The 26,090-nt window shown below is 42.2% G+C and overlaps 1 protein-coding gene across 1 annotated transcript in view; it reads left to right on the forward strand.

Moving 5' to 3' along the window:
- pcxb (pyruvate carboxylase b) overlaps positions 1-26,090 on the forward strand; it is a 344,298-nt gene that overhangs the window by 57,212 nt on the left and 260,996 nt on the right. The window contains 1 exon segment of the mRNA XM_034224887.1: positions 12,011-12,129. Within this exon segment, the coding sequence (XP_034080778.1) occupies positions 12,011-12,129 (119 nt within the window).

Raw genomic sequence — 26,090 nt, forward strand, 5'->3', positions numbered from 1 at the left:
GTTATTCTGTGGTTGTATCAGCAACGAGTCGGATGAAAGTTGTGTGTGTTGCCAGTCTGAAAGGGAACGGATCAGATTACAGAACATCTTGGCACCAGATTAACTCCAATCCTCACAAGAAATGAAAGAAAGGAGAGAAGTGAGCGGCAGTTAAAGGGAAGCAGTGATGTTATGAAGAGGAGAGAAGATCTTCTTATGTAATAACTTCTGCATAATGTGACTGTTTGCCTCTAAAGATGCTGCGCGTCGCACCTTTAAACCGCTTTTCATTTTCAGATGTGATACCCTTGTGTATTATAGAGGAAGAAAAAGAAAGCGATCAGTCTGAGTGATCCTCCTCGATTTCATGGCAGTGAATGTTACTGCTGCTGCTGTCTTAACATGAAGAGACTGTACATTGGCCATACACTCTGGTGCTGTCATAAAGATGGCAGCACCCCTTTTCTACTCATTGTGACTGTTTGCAGCTTCATTTTGGCCTTTACTAGAAATCAGGATGTCATGATTTCCCGTCCATATGTGTTTTCGTTTCCTCCCTTTGGCAATGCCAGAAGCTTGGATATTTGTTTGCTAGAGAATACCTACATTAGTCATAGCATCCTTCCTTACATTTCTATAAGACACCTTTTAAACCCACATTTCCTACGTGGTATCTTTACTTACGTTTGTGATGGCTTGTGAGGCCGGCTTTGTTAAGTGGCGTGGTTAATGAAGATACAATTGTATCCACCCAAATTCAACAAAGAAATATTCAAAACAAACCAGGACAAAACTCAAATAAAATGACAAGCAAACTTAGATTGTTCTCGTTTACTGATACTAATTAAATGGACAAACTGCCTCTTTGGTCTCCACACCGTAAGCTCGTCTGTGACAGACGAGCTTACGGTGTGGAGACCAAAGAGGCAGTTTGTGGGAATTGTAGTCTTTTATTTTCAACTAAAGACTACAGAGTTCAGCATAGGGTGGCAATATTATTTGATCTTTGCATAAAACAGATATTAGCTAGTTGTATTTGAGATAAAAAAAGGGAGTAGAGCATTGTTATTGGGTAATGAAATATGATATATCTCCAGCAATTGAGTGACTTTTGGGGATTTGACGAAGTCTGCCATTGCTACTGTATTCATAAATGCCTTCGTTTGTAGCATTAAGGTTAAAACAGGTGTGTATCATTACATGTTAATCTGGTTTAATAATAGCTAGCATTGATTATATGTTCAAACAAGTTAAGCTACAGAATGCACACAAACACAAAGCCACACACAAATGTGACCAGACAAAGCAATTTAACAGGGTCAGGTCAGAACCATCAATTGAACAATTGATGCGTTTTTTCCCTGTGCTGCATAAATATGGCTGGGCAGGTGTACTACATTACTCTTGACTGCCCCTGGACATGTCACTTCCCAGCATGCACTGCTGCTCTCTAGCTGCTGGATGTAGAGCATTGAGGGAGTTGGCAGGGGTCTGCACTAATCGTGAGGCTTTGTGTGTGGTGTGCAGTGAATCATCAATACTGTTCCTCCTCGCAGGATTTGCATTTAGTGACGGCAACCTTGCAGCAACAACCTTGAAAGCAAATCATTTTTTATTTTTTAGACAGCAAGTGTAGTGTGAGTGCCGACCCGGTGACCCCTGCGGTTGTTTGTGAATGTGCGGTATTTGGGTAGAATCTGACTATATTCCAGGCACTGTTGAATTGATTTGAGCATTTCTCAAAGAACATCTTTAAAACCTCTCTATTTCTTCTCCCCACGACTAATCAAAGCCAGTTTTGTATTCAGTAACTGGTTTCTGTACTTCAAAAGTTCAAAAAGAAAAATGATTGTTATGCTTTGCACCAAGCCTAGGAATCTTAGCGTGTCCTTGCAGAGATGAAACCGCGGTAAGCCCCTCAAATAAAGACGATGCTTGACACAGAAATGAAACATTTTAGCAGCTAATGCAAACTTAATCAGAGGTACCATGACCCAATATATTTCTGGCAAGAACAAACGAAAATGTCTAATAATTAGAAGTATGTAAAATAAATCTTTGGAAATGGAGGTTTTTGTGTCTAAAAGGAGTATTTTATGACATTTTGAAATAATTGGGGGTGGAACAAGGTGTCGACTATGGCAGGATTTTACCTGATGTTTCTTTATTCTGCAGCATTAACATAGCGATGGACTCTCGTGGCTCTCACTCAAGACACATCAAGGCTAATCACAAATTGCTGATTCAAAGAAACCGTGGCTTTAGAAGCCAAAGGGGATCACATTGTTAATGTTGCAATACTTACAAGAAGCCGTGCAACTTAAATCCCAAACATCACTCAAGATTAAGATTAGACAATATGCAAGGCCAGCAAAAAAACTTGACTACGTAGTACGTACACACGAAATAATCATGCAATCAAAAAACATGCCGGTCTGAGCTCTTCTCATGGTCATTTTTTCAGGGTTAAAGAAGAAAGCCATCCTCTATTATTCCTTTAACCTCCATCTTTAAAAAGTTCTACATTGCAATATTTGCAATTATACAAAAACCTTGTTACATCAAGGTCTTTCATAATGTTTAAAAGTAGAGGTGTTGCTACTTTTAACCAAAAATTGTGTTTTTTCTTCTAGCAGTAAACAGGCAAGAGAGTGAGGGTCAACAAACTGCAGTAAAAGCCCCAATGGAGACAATAATCTAAAATAGATGTATACATTTAAAGAATAGTACTAAACCCAAACATTTGTCATAACCAACATGTCTTAATGGGAGAAAGCATCAACAACATTGTAATTTTTGGAATATAAGTTGCATATGACTGTGCATGTAACCTTTATCAGTGTAGATCAGACAAAATGTGAGATTCTGCAACACATCTATATGTATCGAGGTACAAAGAAGTTGTTGGTCAAGAGAAGCTACAAGGACAGACCTTGGATTGTGGCCTCACCGATTTGCACCAAGAGTTAGAGCCACTGCTGCTTCTGCAACATCCTGTTTCTCTTTCATACAATCTGTAGTTCTGTCACCGCTCAAAGGCCTCCACTGCAGCCTATTGTAGACTGAATGCCATCGACCCACCCTCACATCAGGGACACTGTGTGGGCTGCAGGGATGACCTGAAGCAGCTGAGTTACCCTGAGACTCTTCTTGCCTTGCAATTCTCGTCACTATGGAAATGATTTTTTGGAAATGATGTGGCCTTGAAGGACATCGGGTCAGCAGAAGCATTTGTTGTCCTAATTTAAAGGCAACACATCGTCTCGATATACCTACTTCTTATTTTTAAAGGCCTTAACAAATACAATAAACCCTTTTTAGAATTATTCAACTAAATTGTGTTTAACTCAAGTTTTTTGACCAAAGGAGTATCACAACCCCTTAACTTTATCCATAGTGTACAATTAAACAAAGACTCAAATTCACTGCTGCTGCAAGGAGATTCAGAAGGCACCATCTCATTTCCTTTGGTAAAGAATGAGCCAGTGTACCTTATGATAAAGGAGATAGGAAAGGAAACATTAAAGCTCCTTCCCTTAGTGAGTTCTACCAGCTATCTCCATGGCTACCACTGAAATATCTGGGTCATTTCACTCAGTTACGGCCCTGTAGTCCTCACCTTTCCATCAGCAACAACAATGGGATTTGTAAAATGGAGCAGTTTTCTTATTTGTCTTACCCAATTGATTGTGTACCTGCTGCAGCCTCACCTTTACATACAGGAGGAACATCATTTGAGGTCTTGTGTGCAGGCAAGTTGTTTGTCCCTAGATGCTTGTATTTCTGTATTGAACAGTTTCCTCCACACTTTCAAAAATATGCTCAATGTTGTCCTTAACCTGTTGAACCCCATCCCCCCAAAAACGCATTATCTGCAGGAAACGGCGTCTGAGGGCTTCTTAATATTAAACTATGAATGTTTCATATCCATGTAACGGGAAGAAACTCAGCTAACTGATGATATGAACAATTTTTAGAGAAAAAAGCACAAGGCTAACGCTGAGCCTCTGAATTAGCCCTGAGCGAAAAAATGCTAACGCCGTTAGCACAGAAAACATGGTATAACACCCTTATTACTTATTGTAACTGCACATCCAACATATCGATTAGCATCATGAGAGTACACAGAATCGATAGGTATCTATAGCATCACTCCATGATCAGAACTTGCGACATTATAAACAAAAACAGACATCACAACACGTGGCATTAGGTAGCAAACACGGCAATATGTCTTACCTTTGTCGTTGTCTGATCAAAAGTGGTCTTCAATGGCATTAAAACGATAAAAACGCTGCTGAAGGTTAATCCATAGGTTAATCCAATGTGTCTGTCACTTTGAAATGATTTCTGATAATCCATTAGCAATAAACCTACTTTTAAGTTTTCAGATTTCAGAGCGTGAGATAGGTTTCGCTTTAGGCAAACTGCGTGCGCATAGCCCCCACTTCTCAATGTTAACTTTGGTGTGTACATTATGTGGAAATTCCCCTTAGATTCTATTGGCTCTAACGGTTGAAAAGAGATGTCAATCATCAAAATCGACCAATGGGTTCCAGAGAAACGGCAAAAACGCCCATTTCCACCCAAATCACCCCAGAGGTGGAGTTTTGTTTTGCTAAACCTCTCTAAAAAGGTCAAATGTCACTTGTTTTGCATCAATCTTGATACAGGGTACTTATGTTGTACTTTGGATTCCTAAAGATTTTAGTCTACCATCCCATCATTCAAGGGTGGTTTTAACTATAACGGCCCGTCCACACAGCGGCGTGCGTTGTCGCTTGCCGGCGGGCATGTCTGAAGTTAGACCAACAACCAATCACCTGAATCTCCCGCCCCGGACACACAAGCAGCGGTTTGATTGGCTAGAGCTTGTACTGGCATATGATTCGATTGGCTGACAGCGAGCACCGCGAGAAAAGCTACGCTTTGCTCCCACAATGCAGTTCGGCGAAGTGTGACGTCACCCCATTAAAAGTGAATGGGCAGAAGCGTAGAAGCTTCAACGCACGCCGCTGTGTGGACGGGGCGTAAGTAAAACATATTTTTTGGACGGACACTATAATTTACAGTTTTTTACTATGTTCAATTGGAATTTTCTTTAAAATAAAAAACATCTATATTGATTCTGACTTTTCTACATCCAACTCACAGGTTTATCATTACTTTGAGAAAAAAGATTATTAATTTTCCCCTTTTAGAAGTGTAGTTATGGTCATTTGTTCTGGGAATGTCATTTTCAAGCCTGAGACCTGAAAAACAGGCTTGGGGCTTAATGGGTTAAACATCCCTGAGGATTTCAGGCAGCTTGGCCCAAGGTCGTTTCCATACATAAGACATATTCTGTGTTTGCGAATCTCCTCTTAAATGTCGTTTAAATATGTCCTCCCTTCGCCCTGAGCTTCACCCTTCCTTTATGAAAATCAGGCTACCACTTTTTCCGTTATCCCTCTGACTCATAAACAAACAGAACTCAAAGCATAACCTCCTTGGCTGAGGTAATGAAAACGACCTTTCTTTGCAATCTGGGTCTGAATGCCGTTTGTACTTTACTCCATCTTTTTGATGAATGACTTCACCCAGCAGTTTCCAGTGTAGTGAAGTCTTTGAATAATATTATGTCATAGCCAGTCGCTGTGGAGTGAGCGTAGAAAAAAACTGTCAGGAGTTTTCATTGGATTTGAACATCCTGCAACGTCGCGTGCAAATGATTTTAAACTGAAGTGCTTGATGACAGAGAGTGACAGTCCCTCCATCATGGCAGCTCTGCCATTCTTCCCCTCTCTGATTTACTCCATCTAATCCTCACATTCACTCGTCTTTGTCCTCATGTCATCAATCTTTCTTTTACCTCCCCCTCTTCTTCCGTCCATCCATCCCCTTTTCTCCCACTGTTCATGAACTCTTCTGTACTTTGTCTCACGCTCTGCAGTACAGTACCAGCTATCTGTCTCTGTCACTTCCTGTTCTGAGCTGCTACATTCATCGGGATCCTTTAAGCGCCATCACTCACACACTGTGGTCAGCTGCAGGGAGTTAAATATGTGACTATACATTAAATACTGCGGTAGGATGCGTGTACAGTATGCGTCGCCCTCGGTGACCTCTCTGGGTGTTAATACAGCTCACTGACTTGTCTGTCAGACCTTATAAAGCAGTGAGCGCGCCATCTGGTCCACTGGCTGCGAGTTCACTCACTGACTCAGTGAGTGCAATATGGAGTGACACCTTCAATATATGCGTGAGAAGTTGTGTGCACTTTTTTCTTCATTTATAAAAAAGGCCTTAATTGCTTTCGAAATGTCTTAAATTAAACCTTCAAAAGTCAAAGTATGCACAGTAAAAATAATCAGTAAATCACTACCAAATGTTTCACCAAGATTTTGTAATTGGCACTAAATTGTATTCAGCGTTACATTAAAGATAGGTGGAAGATGTCTTAAATGTCACTTGCCTTAAAGGTCCCATGTCATGGCCATTTCTACTGATCATAATTCCATTGTTGAGGTATACTAAAAATAAATGTATAATGTGCAATTTTCCAAACTCACATTGGTTTCTCTGTATAGTATGTCTGTCCTACACGGCTTGTTGGAGCTCCCGCCCCCCCCCTCCCTGTGAGCCCAGTGGCCGTCTGCGAGACAGCAAGACACCGTGAAACTCAGCCTGGGCACACACACACACACACACACACACACACACACACACACACACACACACACACACACACACACACACACACACACACACACACACACACACACACACACACACACACACACACACACGTAGCCTGGCCGGGAGTTTGTGTGTGCCCAGGCTGAGTTCCACGGTGTCTTGCTGTCTCGCCGACCCCACACCAGTGAGCCAGCTGTGTGTGTGTGTGTGTGTGTGTGTGTGTGTGTGTGTGTGTGTGTGTGTGTGTGTGTGTGTGTGTGTGTGTGTGTGTGTGTGTGTGTGTGTGTGTGTGTGTGTGTGTGTGTGTGTGTGTGTGTGTGTGTGTGTGTGTGTGTGTGTGTGTGTGTGTGTGTGTGTGTGTGTGTGTGTGTGTGTGTGTGTGTGTGTGTGTGTGTGTGTGTGTGTGTGTGTGTGTGTGTGTGTGTGTGTGTGTGTGTGTGTGTGTGTGTGTGTGTGTGTGTGTGTGTGTGTGTGTGTGTGTGTGTGTGTGTGTGTGTGTGTGTGTGTGTGTGTGTGTGTGTGTGTGTGTGTGTGTGTGTGTGTGTGTGTGTGTGTGTGTGTGTGTGTGTGTGTGTGTGTGTGTGTGTGTGTGTGTGCAGCATAGACAGGTCTTTTCTATGTTAGAGTTTTACTCGCTACAGGGTGTACTTTGAGGGTTTGTGACTCTGCAGACCGTTTACATGCATAACAAGCTACATAACACACAAGCGGATGGGTAATAACCAGAAAAGCATGACATGGGACCTTTTAAGCTGTGTAGTGTGTTTGCGGATTGGAGTTTGGCAAAATGTATCAATGTGGCCTAGCTGCATGTATTTGTCCTCACAGGAAATACACACACGCACAGAATTACAATAACAAATCTGCCTGCACACAGAGAAGGTTGAGAAAGGTGACTCAGGCTGAACATTTACATTTTGTGTATTAGTGCCTTGAGGCGTCTCACCCAGTTTGACACACAATTGTTCCTTAATTTAAAAAATATTAAGCGCTCAAATAGTGCTACGTTCCTATGCTAATGCTCTGATCAATGAGTTGACACATTTGTTAACCAAAAGCCTTCTGTTGTGGTTATTTATGAGCTCTGATGGTCCTGCAAATTTGGATAGTGCAAGCTATTTATCCAGGCACAGTAAGGAAAAACTCACAAGCACATGAGTTATATACAATTGTTGATTAGCAGTATTATTAATAGGCGCTAAAATGGTCTAATCTGACATGCAGCATCCCATGTAGCCTGAATAGAATCATCCTTTTTTCCACCACTGCTTATGTTCGATTGGCTCCTTTGACATGCTGACATGTAAGCTAGTGAGGATTGTGTGTATTTTGGCACATATACTTTAGTGTTTTGTGTGTGTGTGTGTGTGATCCCTCTAATGAGTCTCTGTTGAAACCCATTGGGAGCTAGAAGCCATAAACGAGACTAATCTCTCTCTGCAGAGGAAACTATGCCGACTGTCGGTGTCTCTGAATGTTTTTACACGGATGATGTTATACACAGGGCTGCACATAACTGGTGCGCAGGTGCGCATGCGCACCTCCGCCAAAAAAAGAGCACCGGGTCATTTGAAACAAAGCGCATTTGCGTACCAACATTGAGAGAGGGAGAGAGAGAAGGGAGAAGAGAAAATAGAGGAGAGAGAGAGAGAAGAGAGAGAAAGAAAGATATTTGCGAGTTGCATATGAACCATGATATGAACTCAGGGTCGGCCCGTAGCGCTGGCTAGATGTTCGCCTAGGGCGCCAGATCTGGGGAGTCGCTGCGCTGGCAGTTCTGGGAGGGAAAAAAACATTTTGACCGTTGGGGCTCATCCTAATTTTCGGCCTTGATGTAACAATATTCATAATTAAGTAAATGTAACACCCTTTTCACCACGGTTACACGTTTCATTTGCCCTGTACGATGGGCGCTGTAAGTGATGTAAATGGGGGATGTTGGCTTATCTGGCGCCCGCAGCTCACAGCCAAAATGCGAGGGAGAGAGGGAGGGTGCACCGGTACCAGCGCTGTTGTTATTAGAATCTGGTGCCGTGCTAGCTGCTCTAACAGATATAAGAAGAAGATGTTTCTACAATAATGTGGAGGGAGAGTCCTCTCCAGTCAGACTGAGAGGCTGATACTACAGCTCAGTGAGGTAAATGACTCTTAGTCTAAGTTCAAACGGTTTGGTCACAATTTATGTAAACACATATTTCCAAGGCACTCCTTTATAATTATTGGGATAAACAGGTTTCAAATCATTCCAATGTATACTATAGGACAGTAACCAAAAATATCCTTTAAAACTGGAGAGATAAAAAAAAATGCATAAATAAATAAATGTTAAGGTAAAATAAGATATGAATGAATAACACAAATAAAATAAGTTACATTAATTTGTTATTGGCTATGGTAGGTTATTTGTTATGTTCACATACTTATTTGATTACATCCACTTGTCTAAGATGACAACAGAGACTTTCGACCCAAACCAGCTGTGACTTGTGGATGCAAGCAGCTAATCGCAGACTCAACCAGAGAGGAAGTAGTAGGCCTACATCATCAGCTACCATGTCTGACAGAGAGGAAGACAGTGAGGAGAACAGTCAGGAGGGTAGTGATGACAGCTTGTAGGATTACTGCTCGTGCTAATGTTGTCTTGTGTTCACCTCTGCATGTGTGTTCTGTGTTCACCTCTGCATGTGTGTTACTGAGTTCACCTCTGCATGTGTGTTCTGTGTTCACCTCTGCATGTGTGTTACTGAGTTCACCTCTGCATGTGTGTTCAGTGTTCACCTCTGCATGTGTGTTCTGTGTTCACCTCTGCATGTGTGTTCTGTGTTCACCTCTGCATGTGTGTTACTGAGTTCACCTCTGCATGTGTGTTCTGTGTTCACCTCTGTGTGTTCAGTGCCGTGTGTCTGGCAAATAAAGTCAAGACCCCCTCAAAAGTTACGGTTTATTTCATTTTAAGGATGAGCACCAAGCAACATCTCCAGGTGCTCCTTTGAGAATCAGGGCAAAAAAGTTATGTGCACCCCTGGTTATACAAGCTTACAGCGAATATATATCATTGTGCATATCTGTTTACAAGCAACTTAAATAAGAGTTGTGTTTAAGAAGAGGCACACTGACGAGCTCTGAGCAGGTGATGTTTTACTCGGGTGAAGCATTTGTTGACCTGTGTATTATGCATAATGGATTCTTCCTTATAACAGAGCTGTTTTGAGCTCTTTTTTTGGCTTGTTTTGTGTTTGTCTAGTTGCCAAACTCTAATTGCTACATTTATTTTGTTTCCTAGCTTAAGGCAATCTTTATCTCTGCAATCCATCCCTCCCTCCTCCTCTGCCCATTTGATTGTCTTGACATTTACGCTTGCCAAATGTTGGAAATAAGGCAGTTGGCTGCTTTTAAACTATTAAAGACTGAACATGCACTTTTGTCTTTGAAGAATTGGGTGAAGGAATTGGTTTGGATCATTCACCTCCTCCAGGTTTGTTCACAGAGTCTGAACACTACAAAGATGGGGGGAAGAAACCAACAACAGGACTATGCTCACCAGATAGTTTGAGATATGTTCAGACGTAGGTGGTGCTGTGGCCTTTTCTGGAGCCGTTCACATCTGTGCCTTCTGGGAATATGTGATTTGCAGCTTGTGTTTTAGATATCTGATTGCTCGCAGCCCTCTAACTTCATTCCCATCTTTGGATGTTGTTTTCTTCAATGATTTCCTTCCCTCAAAACAGGGTTTATTTCATATTCAGCAACACTTTGATTATAGGAATAATCAGTGATGAGGCACTGCTCTGATTGGTTCAATTGGTGAAAATAGTTGGAACATGAATCAGATTGCTTTGCTCAAATCTTCTGTGAAATGTTCATACCGGCAAAATGCGGTGATAATAATGATGCGTTTTATTTATATAACATTTATAGAGCAATTACACTCTGCTTGCAGCTCCCACTGGGCAAAATTAAGACGTTTTCATTTACTCTTCATAAAATACTTTTATGCAGGTGCTACATTAGCTTTAAGATTCTGTCCGATTCCACACAAACAGTTATTTGGGGACAAAAGGATGTAAAGAAAAGCTTTCCCTGATTCAAGTTAAAATGTCAAAAATAAATGTCCTGTAATAAATACTCAATGAAGATGTATACTGTTGAAAAGAAACATCCAAAACAGCTCTGTTATTCTTTGCTGAATGAATAATGAGCTATTAAATAACTTTAAAATGAATAAAGGGCAGTACATGGTCATTCAAATGGCACCGCCGAGCTGATCAAAGTGAGAACATTTCTGTTCAAAGGAGAGGAAAAAAACATCTTAGGCAGACTAAATGGAAATTTTAGCTCAAGGGTGTGTTTAAAAAAAAAAGAGAACCTTTTTAGTAGGTTACGGTGATGTTTAAAGCTGAAAACTAAAATAAATGCATTTGGAGATGCGCTCATGAGCGTTTTGCGTTGGCAGTTAACAGCTTGCCGAAACGAGCTTGGAAGTGCTCCCGGTGTACTCTTACCCGTATTTTATTTTAAATGTGAGCACTTTCTTAATGCATTCTGTGTCTTCATATGCGAACCATTGCTTTTCCTGCCCACGCTGTCTTTAGTTTTCTATTTATTACATATTTGTCTGTTTGCTTAAGAATGAGAGATGGGGACACAGACTTAGAACAAGTTAGACCTTTGGAATTTAGAGGATTTTGTCCCAGTTAGTTAATATATTCACGTGAAATAGATGATAACAATACATGTTTTTTGCAAGTTCCTACAAACCTACGCAGATGTTTTGTATATAAGTTCAACAGAGACATATTGTCTATTCTTGAGGAAAGATTATGCTCATTTTCAGGTTTCATATTTGTATTGATTCCCTCTACTGTGACATGTTTACATGCTTTAATGTTCAGAAAGGTCTTTATTCACGTCAAATGTGTTGGAGCGCCAGCCAATAGAAGCGCAAGTGGTCCACTATGTTACGGCATATCTTAGAAGACATATTATGGTCCCTTCCAATACACTCATTTCTTTACATTTATTGTACAAGCAAGTGATTGTGAATCTGACTGCAGTGTGAAAATGTGCTTTTATGATGAGCTTTTAATAAATCCCCCTTGATTAATGACCTAATTATTACAAGGCAGGAAAATGATGAAAAAAGCCCTCGTGTCTCTGTACAAATAAAACCGAGCTTATTTTCTTATTTCATGGAGTAATATCTGCGAGGAGAGAGCACTGTGTTTTTGTTCTTCTGCTTTCATGGCTCATTAAGATGAGTGAGTGCTTCTTCATGACTGTTTACACAGCTGACATTATTATTAGGATAACTCGGAGCTGTAAAAGTGCCTTTTTCTCTCCATGTTTTCTGCAGGTGGGCTACGAGAACGCGGGCACCGTGGAGTTCCTGGTGGACCGACAAGGCAAACACTACTTCATCGAGGTCAACTCTCGACTGCAGGTTGAACACACGGTCACTGAAGAGATCACCGAGTGAGTAGCAGATGTTTACTTGTGCGGATGGTTGATGCAGTTATTTTTTTTTTGTGTGAGATGCTTCCCCAGAAACTTGACAGGGAATGTTGGAGGCCTGGAGGAGGCTGGGGTTGCATGATTATCAGAAACATCATTACCAACATTTGGTCAATACTGAGATCACGATTATACAACATGATTTCATTACACGTTATCTTTGCTTTTATTCAAATTGACAAACATTCACCCCCTGAGCCATAGTGGTTCCAATCTATATACATCATGCATTTAGAAATAAAATGGTGTAGAGCGAAATGAGGTGCTGGATCTATGAAGAACATTGCAGAAACTATTTAAATAGGAACACATTGGTCGGATAATATGCATTATGATGACACAACAGAAAAAAGGACATTCCAAAGCAGAACTACAGCTGTCTTTTACCCGGGCATGATCTCTCACACCAGACAAAAACAAAGCATCATTTCCAAACAGAGTGCGGCAAAAGCAACTATTTCCTTTTCATCAATTATGTTGTTATCATAGAATCCTCACCAGCCAAAATTGTGATTAATCAAAGCACATGTTCGTAGCGTGTCAGTGGCAGTCAGTGACTTCATTGGGCCCAAAAACACACTTTCCCATTGACCTGAGGAAGAAAGGTCTTTAACCCAGCATTTGTTTGTTTTTTAGCTAAATCAACTAAACAGTACACACACTCTTTTAGTCCTTTTTTAAATCACTAGGATCAACAAGTGCTAACATTTATTAAAAGACGGTAGATTGAAGGGAGGGCCTCAGGAAAACTTAAGTCTGCATGATCCGGGTACTCTTTGAATCAGTCCATTTTTGGCTTCAAGTGCCACTAAGCAACTTTTAGAGGAATGATTGGGCCCCCACCTCCGACTCTGTATCCAGTTTTCTTTATGCATCCATGGATGATCGATAAGAGTGGAGGCCATTTCAGACTTAACAGAAGAAAAAACATGGAAAAGGAAAATGGACGGATTGAGGAAAGGTAAAAACGAGGATGGATGAAGAGTACAAAAAGTGGGATCAGTGAGGAGATAAGCGGGACGATGAGGTCAGAGAGAGAGAGAGACAATGTGAGTGAAAGAGAGGGAGCATGATGAAAGATATAAATAGCACTCTGATTCACTGATGACCTGTGAGATTTGCTCAGCTGAAACAACACAGATGGGTCTCAAAATAACACACACACGCCACAAACTCAAAAACCCACAGGTCTACGTACGCCCTGCGGTCACACCCATAAATCTGTGCTCGGCACTGATGGCTGTACACAGAAAGCTACAATTACGCTAATTCGTATTAGATCCTCGCCATAATTAGATTAATCAATTAATTAACGTGTGCAACTAATATGGGAAGTGATGCATAAACACACAATGATGTCAGCTTGTTACCATGGCAACCGAACATGACTGACAACTGTATAAACCGTGTTTTTGTTGTTGTTGCTGTACTGATCAATCTCTACAGTTTTGTTTGGCATCTTTCTTGTCTTTGTAGTGATGCTGATTTGCATTACAAAACAACGTGAGCTAAATCGGCTCTGGATGTGTACAAAGACTCATCAGTAAACATTGAAGTCTTGAAAATCATTAAGTCAAACCAGCGCCCCACTCACAGCCAAAAAGTCCATTTTTGTTTCCCAAAACTATTCATTTTGTGTTATTTTGAGGAACACGGTGTCTCTTTTTAAATCTATCCCGTCAGTTTAGGTCTTTAAATATTTATGCACGCCAGAAAATGTGAGTGTGACTTAATATTAATGATTTTAAAAGACAGATGTGACAGCAGTAATATTGGTCATCTATCTATTTTAGGAGGCAGTCCCTTTTTATGATTTTGAAAGAGGATTTGATTTTTCAAAAGTTGCATGTTTTCCCACCTGCTACATGCTTGGTCTTGACTCAGTGTTACCTCAGTTAAGGAAACATGTTATTAACTAAATTGTCGGTGGGTTAAAAAGCCCCCTGCCACTCTCTGACTTCATTTACTTTGGCTGATTAGACATCTTCCCAGGATCTATGTGGGCGATGACCCCCATGGTATCTTTGTATATCTTAATATGGAAGACATATTTCACTTTTATGATTCCTTAAGGAGTCAATGATGCATCCACCAACTCGTAAGCATCTTCAATAACCAAAAGCACCTCTCAGGGTTTGCAGACGCAGTTTAAAACTGCCATGAAATCAAAGTAAACGTTTTAAATGAGTTTATTTGATAATGTATTGAACCGGTTGTCACTTACTCACCTGTATCTGGTAAAACAATGACAAAAAAAGTCATGTACTGTAGTAATGGTATTTTAGAGTTTGACATCCTGTAAAATGATGTTGTTGACTCATCGTGTACTCAGGGATGCTTACTATGTTTTATGGATGCATGAAATGTTTTTAATATGGACACATCTTACCATTGGGATACATCAGTTTAATCCCATGGATAAACCTGAATCACTATCATCCCCTTGCTGCGTAAACTAAGAACTTTGCTGACAAATATTTCACTTTCACAAGTTGATTTAAAAAAAAAAAAGATATGTTAAACTTGCTCTGTCTTGGTAGTGTCATACTGCTACCAGCTGTTGATAAGCTTGGAGTCAGTGGTCAGTAACTCCTCAGGGTTACTTGAAGACTTACGATGCTTACTCTGCAATAGATATTTATAAAAAGTGGTAATTCATTAAAAACACACACTTTAGATTATTTGAAGACGGGTCATCTGTATGATGGGTGTTTCTGCATGTTTTCTCGTGTGTCTGATATCTTCATTTTGTAAAAAGTCTGCTGAGCTCTTCTGTGCTTTTTCTAGGAAGCAATAATGTAGGGAGAAAATGGGATATTTAACTATCATAAATCATGCATTTCATGAGCACAGAGCAGATATAACTACAGTGTAAACTTTACCGAATTTCTTTTGTATTACTGCCAAGGAATTCAGTGTCATATTCAATCCATTTAAAGATGAAAAAGGGCTCAAATAAGCAAGGAACTTGGCCATTATTATACTCATATCTAGTTGCAACTCACAGCATATGTCATGCTTGATCAGTTGTGAGGATAAAATGAGATGGGAAAGATTTTGACTTCAATAGATGTTTCTCTAATCTGCATTTGACCTCCACTTGCCCTCCGTTTGTTCTTGACATCTCCTCCTCCTCTTTTCCTTTCTACCTGCTTACTTGTATGCATGGACACACTCTCAGGTACACACTTACCCTGTTCTCCTATCAGCGAGACAATTAGTTGGTAGAAAGCCATTATAACACATCCTTTTCTCTCCAGTCAAATCAACACGTAAAATGTGACGTTTTGGGGAATTGGGGTCATTTAAATCTTCAGGAGAGCAGTTGGTACTCACAGCATCCTGAATCAAAACGCCACATTTTTAAAGTTCCCCCCCGTCACAGGCCGCACCTTTAAATTTGCACAGCGTTGATTTCAGAATGGCTTTCAGCAGCCACCGCCAAAACAAGTGTTTCCTACAGGAACTCGATGTGCATCCATCTAAATAGTGGGGGACATGTACCCTTTGCAGTGGCACATGCTTTACATTTGAGTATAAATGACTATTATGCGTTTATTTGAACGTTACATCCATTAGTCTCCCAGCGTTCCACTCCACTGCTCTCCCAATCTGAGGTCTGCAAGCACATTCATTCTTGTTCCTCGGTTTGAGTCGGACTGTTACTAATAGACTTGTCAGTGCGGTATTTCTCATACTGAGTTGTGAAACTCCCCTTTTAAACTTTCTGTTTTCCTCCTCCTCCTCCTCCTCCTCCTCCTCCTCCTCCTCCTCCTCCTCCTCCTCCTCCTCCTCCTCCTCCTCCTCCTCCTCCTCCTCCTCCTCCTCCTCCTCCTCCTCCTCCTCCTCCTCCTCACTGTGTCTTTCATCAGTTTCTTGCCTAATTCCTTTTTCATCAATCACTCTTTGCTAGCTTTCTCCAACCTGGCTGCAGTTGAGCCTTTCCCCTTCCTCTTTTATCTTCATTCTGTCTCTGTCTCTGTCAATCCCCCTCCGTCTTCCTGTGAGCTGTGTTAGGGAGAAGTGAACTACACAGAGCTAAACTAGTAGTTTATTAACTGGTTTAACTATTCATAAGTGTATAAAGAGACATTTGTATGTTATGGAACTTAGTTAGACAACAGGCTCTCTTTGAAATGTGCGAATTAAAAAAGCTGGCACTATTTGAACACAGGTTGAGTGGATTTTATAATTGAACGTGGCTTTAATTAGCTATTTCATAACACAGCACACTTTTTTCTCGATTTAGCTGGTTCGATTCTTTCTATTTAACTTAAGTAGCCTAATCTTACCACACTCAATTTCTCTTGATGGTAGCTTTGCTGTGGTTCAACGTCTCCCACAGTGAAGTCATTGGTAGTTTGCAAAGCTATACTTTAATAATAATAAATGATATTTATATAGCGCCTTTCAAGGGACCCAAGGTCATTGGAAGGGTACTTTCAAGTACCCTTCCAATATATAGACTATATATATATAGACTGCATGTCAGCAGCACCTGTAAGTGGGCTCTTATCGGTACGCCCCTCAATTAGACTCTCTGGAACCGATTCCCTCCCTTTGATGTAGGCTGCATGCTCTGCACTTTGGACTGACTGTTACTAATATGCTGCTATCTGCACTGAGGGTCAATGCAACACACACACACACACACACACACACACACACACACACACACACACACACACACACACACACACACACACACACACACACACACCCCAAAGTCCCCTCTCCTTTATCCATCCCCTCTTCCTCGCCACCCATCCGTCACCTCCTTCATCCCTCCCTCAGGTTCTCCCCTTCATCTGTCCGTCCTCCTCTGACCTCCCCCTTCTCTCTCTCTCCCTTCCTCACGCAATTGTCCCCCTCCTCTTCTTCCAGCCCTGTCAGTGTCACTCCTCCTCTCTCTCCCTCCCTCTCATCCATCTCATGTTTGTCATTCTATCCTCTCTACCTCCACCCGTCCATACATTCACCTCTCTCTGTCCTTTACCTCTCATTTACCTCGTCTCCAGCTTCATCTTTACATTTTCCTTTAATGTCCTTGTCTCCTCCATCACACCTCCCTCCTTCTGCCTTCTTATATCCTGCTGTTTTGTCACTTTCTGTCCCTCCTTACTCCATCTGTTTATGTATTTTAACACGTGGAAGACACATTAAAGACATGGAGGCAATTCAATTCAATTAGAAAATGCACCATCAGACAATAAGTTAAACAATTGATCTGTTTGTCTTGATAAGATTTTCTTCAAATAAACATCCTTTAAATTATTGTATTTTAACAGCTCTGTGTGCTTTCATTGGGAACGTTACAAAAATAAACACACAAAAAAAGCCTTGCTCCAGTATAATTTAGATTTATGAAATACCAAAAGGAAGTAGAGGAGCTGTACAAAATAGAACATCTTAATGAGGATCTAACAGCTGCAGGAGCTCCTCAGAAAAAACAAAATAATTAACTTTATTTTTCTGTTTATAAAGATTTATCGGCAACACCAGTTGCAGTTTGATTAACTTCTAATGGTATACGTATTGCATTTATTGCTGGTATAAACAGTTAGACATTTGTATTTATTGCATTTCTTATACATTGGTATGGATGCATTTGTGGAAGCCTGATCTAGTTAAGCTCAAACTTAAACACAAACTGCCTTAATAGAGAATAACAGCAGTGGAAGTCCCTCCTAACCACATGTCTGTCACCTTTCCTCCTCTTCCTCTCACTCTCTATCTTCACTCGTACTTCTTCCTCCACCTTCTCTCCGTTATGTTTGATTGTTGTCACAACTCTCACTTTTCCACGGTGCCGGTTTCCTGACAAAGTGGCATCTTTGTTTTGACTGAGAAGGCATCTCCTCACTCCTCTCCGCTTCCCTCCGCAGCGGGAATAGTGAAGTGTCAGTGAGGAGGCGGAATGCCATACCATCTAGAATGAATACACACACATACTGTATCTCATTCTCACATACATCAAATACGCCCCCGATTTCCAAAGACATCAATGAAGACACATATGCAGAAGCATTGTACCTTGACATTATTCGAATACCTTTTCATCTCCGAATTCCTGCACAATAGAGACGGTTGTGTCTGATGCCTCTACCTAAAGTGTTGTTGACACATCTGCCATACATGTAAGATTTATTTTGTCTGGGAGATCCTCTGTGTGTGTGAGATAAGTGTGTGTGAAAGGGATGCATTCAGCTCCAGCTCTGCCTTTGAACTTCTCCTCTCTATAGGGTCAATTTGTCCATAAATGAGCTGTAAACGATCTCCCCTTTGTGCGTCCAGTGTGTGGCAGCGTGCATCGCGCCCGTGCGTGTTTGACGCCATCAAGGGACGTCGCCCATTTCGCTAAGATTGGAGTCCTTTAGATCCTTTAGTGATGTAATTATACCGCCAGGCTCACGCTGGGCTCTGTGTGTTCCTTTATCCTGAGCAGACGGCGAGGGAATGTGTGCATATCTTTGTAGAGGCACGATTCATTGTGTTGGGCCATCTGTAAGGCCAAACAAAAATTATTTACGAGTTTTCTCTCCACAATATTCCCTTTTTAATAATAATTTTTAAAAAAAGTCAACCATGTTTGCATCTCAGAATTCTTTTTTTTCCCAGAAGTCTTTTCATTTCATGGCTACATCAATTTTTAATCTCAGCTGGCAATTTCTACACCTTTGCTGATCCACGTCTGGTGCCTGGTAGCTCAACTGGTAGCAGGAAGAACAGAAAGGAGTACCTAAAGAATTTCTCGTAGAAACACAGTAAGCACTAGCTGTTACAATAATGTGGGCCGAAAGTCACTGAAAAACCTTCCGACTACAGAGTTGTCCACTAAAGAAAGACATGCTCACCAAATGCTCTCGAATGTTGACGGATTCCATTTTCTCAAAACTGGTTTTAATTCAAAGTTTAGTTTCAAAGGTCTTGACCTTGCCCACAGCAGTTTATAAACTACATCTTTAATTAATCCCCCTTGTCAAGGTCAAGTAGAAACTGTAAAACATGGACGAGAAATTCTGAATGTGCTCATTATAAAAATGGACTTTTGAAAATGGGCACTTCATTGACGTCTCTGCAAACTCTTGTACCGATGATTATTTCATGTGATTGAAATTAGATTTTTATAAATATTTTTTATTTCAAGTGCTTTTATGCAGTCACTTGAATGGTGCATTTGAGAAAAGACAAGTGGTGATTAGTCTTTCAAAATTGAGGTATATTTTTAAATGAACTCTGATCTATTGTTGCATTTCTAAAGCCTTTTTTGGGGATGAAAATAAAACCTTTGCAAAAGCACAACATATCCTTCTTATCAATGAGCTGCAAAATGGCCCCAGACTGTTCAAAAAGTGTCTAGCAGTTTTTGAGAACAGCTGCTTAATATTCTCAAACAACAATGCAACACTTTGCTGGGTCTGCACACTGTTCCTCTTGGCATTCCCCCCCAAACAACACAAGCAAAGCCTCTCTGAGCTAACTGGCCCGTCCACTAACAGGATTTGGCTCATGATTTTGACATCAGAATCCATACCCTCCGGCTAACCAAAGCAGTAGATTTTGCACATTGTGGCACCTTGCTGAGCACATTTCTTTGCTTGACATTATTAACAAACAGCCAGTATAGGATATCGGCAATACAATTTAGCTGATAAGGTTTTTGTGTGCAAAGATAACTTAGTATTGGATTGAGGCCATGCTATTTTGTGCAGCTTCTTTAATTAAACAGCAGTTTGTTTTTATCTGGGCAGGAAAACAAATTCCTCCAAAGCCTCTCTTAACCCACAGGAAAAAGACAATAAAGCAGTGCAAGATAGTGATAAATAACCTGAGCCTCTGAGGTCATTAAACAAACTGCATCAAATCCATCACATGAGGTAGACAGTGACGGGCTCATTTCCAAACTGAAATCCAATAGTGTGAAGATGCTGCGTTGACAGACAGTCCACCACAGCACAATAAAACAGTCTCTCCGTAGTGCAGGTAATATCCACCGTGCTCACGCATGCCTGTGTTGAATTTGATCAAATGTCACATTTAAATTAATTCAGGTTAAAGGCCTTGCATTAACAACCAGTATTGATTCAGTGTAATATGGATCGAATAAATTGTAATAATATTAAGAAAACTGCATTAAATCCATCTTAGAGAAGGCTGTGTCTTGTTCTCTCGTTGAAAGCCATGTAGGCCTAGCACAGTACACTGGCTAATGTGTTATTCTACTTTATTTTTATGTTTCTTATCAGTACCAAGTGTCTCTAAATCTACTTCACAGTGTGTGGAAAACAATTCAGAGCTGATATTTTCTAATATTTCATATGTAATATGGGATTTTTTCCGTTTAAGAAAAACATTGCCATCATTACATCCTAGGTTTTGTATGAGGCAATGTAATAACCTGCCATGTAATATTGCTATTTAGAAATGTGTTTATGTAAGAGAGAGGCAGTTCTTTGGAGAGATGCCTTCATTATGCTTAACTGTGAATACAGCAACTTGAGCGGATGAAAGAGCTGCCATGTTTTAAGCACGCCACAGTAAGATTGTTATGCTTTAAAACGGGTATTTTGACCATAATGCAGACAAAAAGAAAATATTAGAATGTGTGTAAAACCATATTTCCATGATGAAAAAGAGACTGATTTAGGGCTTTATTGCTTTTGGTATCCAATAGTGCAACACCAGTTTTGTTGCCTCTTAGGCCTGGATATGTGTGCATGCATTAAATGACCCGCGCTTGAGGGAAAACGTGTGTGCTGCACCTGGTTATTTGACGGCTTAGGCTAATTACTCTTAAATGACCGCTCTCCATCTTCATCAGGCAGAGAAAGAGTGATGGGAGGGAGAAAGACAGAGAGGAAGAATGCCTCACATTAATTGAGAAAGGGGTCTGACAAACGAGGGGGAGGAAATGGAGAGGGGGGAGGAACACGAGGTGAATTAAAAGAAGACGGCAGTGACCCAGAGCCGCTGCAGGAATAAAAGCAGAGCCACCTCTCGGGCCAGAGTTCCAGGCCTGCTCCGGCTAGATATGCCTGTGTCCGTGGAGGATTCCTGCATCAATACATTCCTCTGTGAAACCATTTGAGGTGATGCGCTGTAATGCCGTTTCCCTTTCCTCCCATTTGTCACAGAGCCCCTCTTTTTTTCTTCTTCATCCAGCTTGCTTTGTGATGCCTCCTTTCATTCTTTCTTTCTTAATCTTTCGTTCCCTCCTCGTTGAGCGCTGGATGTCGCAGCCAGCGTATCCAGCGCTCTGTTCTTGGCTTTGATTTCCTTTTTGAACGTGGGAGTTAAAGGAGTTGCTGCCACATCAGCAATTATTCACCCTCTCCCTCTTCAGTTCTCTCAACCGCTGCAAACTGTTCCTTGGCACAGCGAGGCAGCAAAAGATATTCAAGAGAAGGTCGACTCTGTATCATTGTAACGATTAACAAGCTAAGTGACTTGTTTTAAAAAATGGCCCTCTTTTTATCCCCTCTGCATCCTTCTCTTTGACCTGCATCCCCCTGCATGCTCTCTGCTCCTCTGGACTTTTAACCCCCTTATATCTTATTTATTTATTTTGCTCATGGCTTATTGAATCTGTTATCCAACTCCCGCCTGCCACTCCTCCTCCTCTCTTTGCTACTTTCCATTCCTTTATTCCTCAACGCCAAAAGCAAACGCATGGGGCTGTACATAATCCACATCTTGTCCTCTGGTTACACTCAGCAGGGGGTCTGTATCTGTGCGTCCAGGAGAAAAACATTGATAAGAAAATAGAGAACATGCCTAGACGCTCCATTATAAGCCAGACAACTGTTATAACCAGGGGTGTGTGTGTTACAGTGTGCTTTGGTGTGTGTGTGTTACAGTGTGCTTTGGTGTGTGTGTGTTACAGTGTGCTTTGGTGTGTGTGTGTTACAGTGTGCTTTGGTGTGTGTGTTACAGTATGCTTTGGTGTGTGTGTGTTACAGTGTGCTTTGGTGTGTGTTACAGTGTGCTTTGGTGTGTGTGTATACACTGATGAATGCGTCTCTTTAAGCACTGCAGATTACAAGTGAATAAAGCATTTTGTGTACTTGCTGTGTTAGTTGAAGCCTAGGCACTTGTGTTGTGTGTGTGTGTGTGTGCGTGCGTGCGCATGTTTGGTTTGGTTTTGTGAGCACGTCATAAAATAATTTTAAGGTGATTATAATTGTGCAGTGAAGCCTACAGTGAGTGATTGAGAAGTCAGCAGATGAATAAGAATGAGGGATGTAAGAGTGTTTGTGTGTGTGTTTGTCCACACACCAGGGAAGAATCTCATGTGTGTGAGTGTTGTGTGAGTGCGGGAGAGATTGTGTGTTCAGGCTATTTATGATAATGGGAAGGATTCTTATCATGATTATAATCACAGCACTCATTGTTTCTTTTATGAAATATTTGTAATGCCCGCTGCCAACATTGACTCTTCTTCTTTATTATGACATTTTAGACACTAACTGGACTCGTACTGTTCAATAAGACCCTGCATAAGCTGACTATTACTCATCATTTGTGAATGGAGATAATTGTTATTCATATGCAGTGATGCGAGAAAGCACACAATGTAAAGACCTAGGAAACAATGCACCCTTTAAACACTTATTCTGCTTCATTTGAACTATTTTGAGCTTATTTGGAGAATGTTTTCCCCGTGTTGTCTTGAACATTCTGCAGAGCTTTGATTTATCTGAATGCTAACATCAGCATGCTAACATGCTCACAAGGACACCACTAACATCATGATTTTGAGAGGTCATGGATCATGTTTCCAATCTTTGTTAAGCATCTTAGCATGCTAACACTTGCTAACTAGCCCTGGTACAGCTAAGAAAATAGTATAATACATTTTTTAAAGATATTACAACAATACTTTGTTTCTTTAAAATAATGATTTAAATGTTGACTTAAAGGGATAGTGGAAATCCACGAATTTTGGGTTTAACTTATGTATTTGTATTAAAAATAAGCATAATAAACAATTTTTTTTAATTTCATGCGCCTAGTTTCATTTTATTTTCAATTTTACTGCGCCCTCTCAATGAAACGAAATACTTCGGGAATCGTCGGGAATCTTCGGGTGATGACGAGAGCAGAGGAAGACGGGCACAAACAATGGCGGACATTCAATAGCATTTGCATGTGAATAGCCGACCTTTATTATGGTGAATAGATGTGTTTTGTATGGCTGTAGTGCGACAGCAAATGCAGAGAATGGCGTATCGACTCATGCGTTTCCAAGAAACCCAGCCATTCGTCGTCAGTGGGTGAAATTTGTTCAGAAATGTTCACTATAGGTAATACTATAAGACTGTAAGACGGCAATACTTTATACCGAGTATATTGCCATAAATATGATGATTGATTATCAGTAAACAATTCTACGTGACACAACGACATTGGATTAACCTTGAGATGCGTTTTTATTCCGTTGAACACAACTTTTGATCACAAATCAAAAAAGGTAAGACGTAATTATTGTAATATTTTTGGAACCGGATGTTGTTTACTTTCTCTTTTCTGGCTGATAGCTCCAGGAATTCGAGGTCTTACAGTGATGACATTACATCTGTGGAGTCTCAGCTTTAAATCGTATATCTTGTTTGTGCAGTTAAGATAGTAATAAGGGCATTTCCACCGTGTGTTGTGTGTAAAAAAGCGTTAGCATTAGTTAGCATTGTTTCGCTCAATGCTAATTCAAAGGCTTGGTATTACTCTTAGGTCAAAAGACCTCATGAAAGACGATACAAGAAGTGAGGATACCCGGCCCGGAGGAAGCCCGGGGTCCCCTTCTGGAGCCAGGCCCAGAAGGAGGACTCGTCGGCGAGCGTCTGGTGGCCGGGCTTGCCACGGAGCCCGGCCGGGCCCAGCCCGAAAAGGCAACGTGGGCAACACCTCCGCTTCTCCGTCCCGCGGGCCCACCACCTACGGGAAACATCAATGGGGTCGGGTGCGCTGCCAGAAGGGTGGCAGTGAAAGCGGAGGGTCTCGACGGACCAGACCCGGGCGACAGAAGCTGGCTTTGGGGACGTGGAACGTCACCTCTCTGGGGGGGAAGGAGCCGGAGCTTGTGCGGGAGGTGGAGCGTTACCAGTTGGATCTGGTTGGGCTCACCTCTACGCACAGCGTCGGCTCTGGAACCTTACTTCTGGATAGGGGTTGGACTCTATTCTTCTCCGGAGTTGCTCAAGGTGTGAGGCGCCGGGCGGGTGTGGGGATACTCACAAGTCCCCGGTTAGGTGCTTCGTTGTTGGAGTTTACCCCAGTGGACGAGAGGGTCGCCTCCCTACGCCTGCGGGTTATGGGGGGGAAAACTCTGACTGTTGTGTGTGCTTATGCACCCAACAGCAGTTCAGAGTATACGGCCTTCTTGGAGACCCTGGAAAGAGTCCTGTATGGGGCTCCTGAAGGGGACTCTTTAATCTTGCTGGGAGACTTCAACGCACATGTGGGCAATGATGGAGACACTTGGAGGGGCGTGATTGGGAGGAACGGCCCCCCTGATCTGAACCGGAGTGGTGGTTTGTTACTGGACTTCTGTGCTAGTCATGGATTGGCCATAACAAACACCATGTTCGAACATAAGGATGCTCATAAGTGTACGTGGTACCAGAGCACCCTAGGCAGAAGGTCCATGATCGATTTCGTTATCGTATCATCGGACCTGAGGCCGTATGTTTTGGACACTCGGGTAAAGAGAGGGGCGGAGTTGTCAACTGATCACCATCTGGTGGTGAGTTGGGTCGAGTGGCGGGGGAAGCCTCTGGATAGACCTGGTAAGCCCAAACGTGTAGTTCGGGTGAACTGGGAACGTCTGGAGGAGGCCCAAGTTCAGGAGGCCTTCAACTCACACCTCCGGCGGAGCTTTTCGGGCATTCCTGTGGAGGTTGGGGACATTGAACCAGAGTGGTCGGTGTTCAAAGCCTCTATTGCCGAAGCCGCGGCGGGGAGCTGTGGTCTCAAGGTCCTAGGTGCCTCAAGGGGCGGTAACCCTCGAACCTCCTGGTGGACACCGGTGGTCAGGGAAGCCGTCCGACTGAAGAAGGAGGCCTTCAGGGATTTGTTATCCCGGGGGACTCCCGAGGCAGTTGCAAGGTACCGACAGGCCCGAAGGGCAGCAGCCTCATCCGTGGCCGAGGCAAAGCAGCGGGTGTGGGAGAAGTTCGGAGAAGACATGGAGAAGGACTTTCGGGCGGCACCAAAGTTGTTCTGGAAAACTGTCCGACACCTCAGGAGGGGGAAGCAGGGAACCATCCAAGCTGTGTACAGTAAGGATGGGACGTTGTTGACCTCAACTGATGGAGTGTTAGGGCGTTGGAAGGAACACTTTGAGGAACTCCTGAACCCGACAACTCCGCCCTCTATGTTAGAGGCAGAGCTGGAGTATGACGGGGGATCAACACCAATCTCCCGGGGGGAGGTCACTGAGGTCGTCAAACAACTCCACAGTGGCAAAGCCCCGGGGGTGGATGAGATCCGCCCGGAAATGCTGAAGGCTCTGGGTGTTGAGGGACTGTCATGGTTGACACGTCTCATCAACGTTGCGTGGAAGTCGGAAACGGTACCGAAGGAGTGGCAGACCGGGGTGGTGGTTCCCCTTTTTAAAAAGGGGGATCAGAGGGTGTGTGCCAATTACAGAGGCATCACACTACTCAGCCTCCCCGGGAAAGTTTACTCTAAGGTACTCGAAAGGAGGGTCAGGCCGATTGTCGAACCTCAGATTGAGGAGGAACAATGCGGATTCCGTCCTGGTCGTGGAACGACGGATCAGCTTTTTACTCTCGCAAGGATCCTGGAGGGGGCCTGGGAGTACGCTTATCCGGTCTACATGTGTTTTGTAGACTTGGAGAAGGCGTATGACCGAGTTCCCAGGGAGTTACTGTGGGAGGTGCTGCGGGAGTATGGGGTGAGGGGGG

Source organism: Gymnodraco acuticeps, unplaced genomic scaffold (genome assembly GCF_902827175.1).
Source record: "Gymnodraco acuticeps unplaced genomic scaffold, fGymAcu1.1, whole genome shotgun sequence".
NCBI classification, from domain to species: Eukaryota; Metazoa; Chordata; class Actinopteri; order Perciformes; family Bathydraconidae; genus Gymnodraco; species Gymnodraco acuticeps.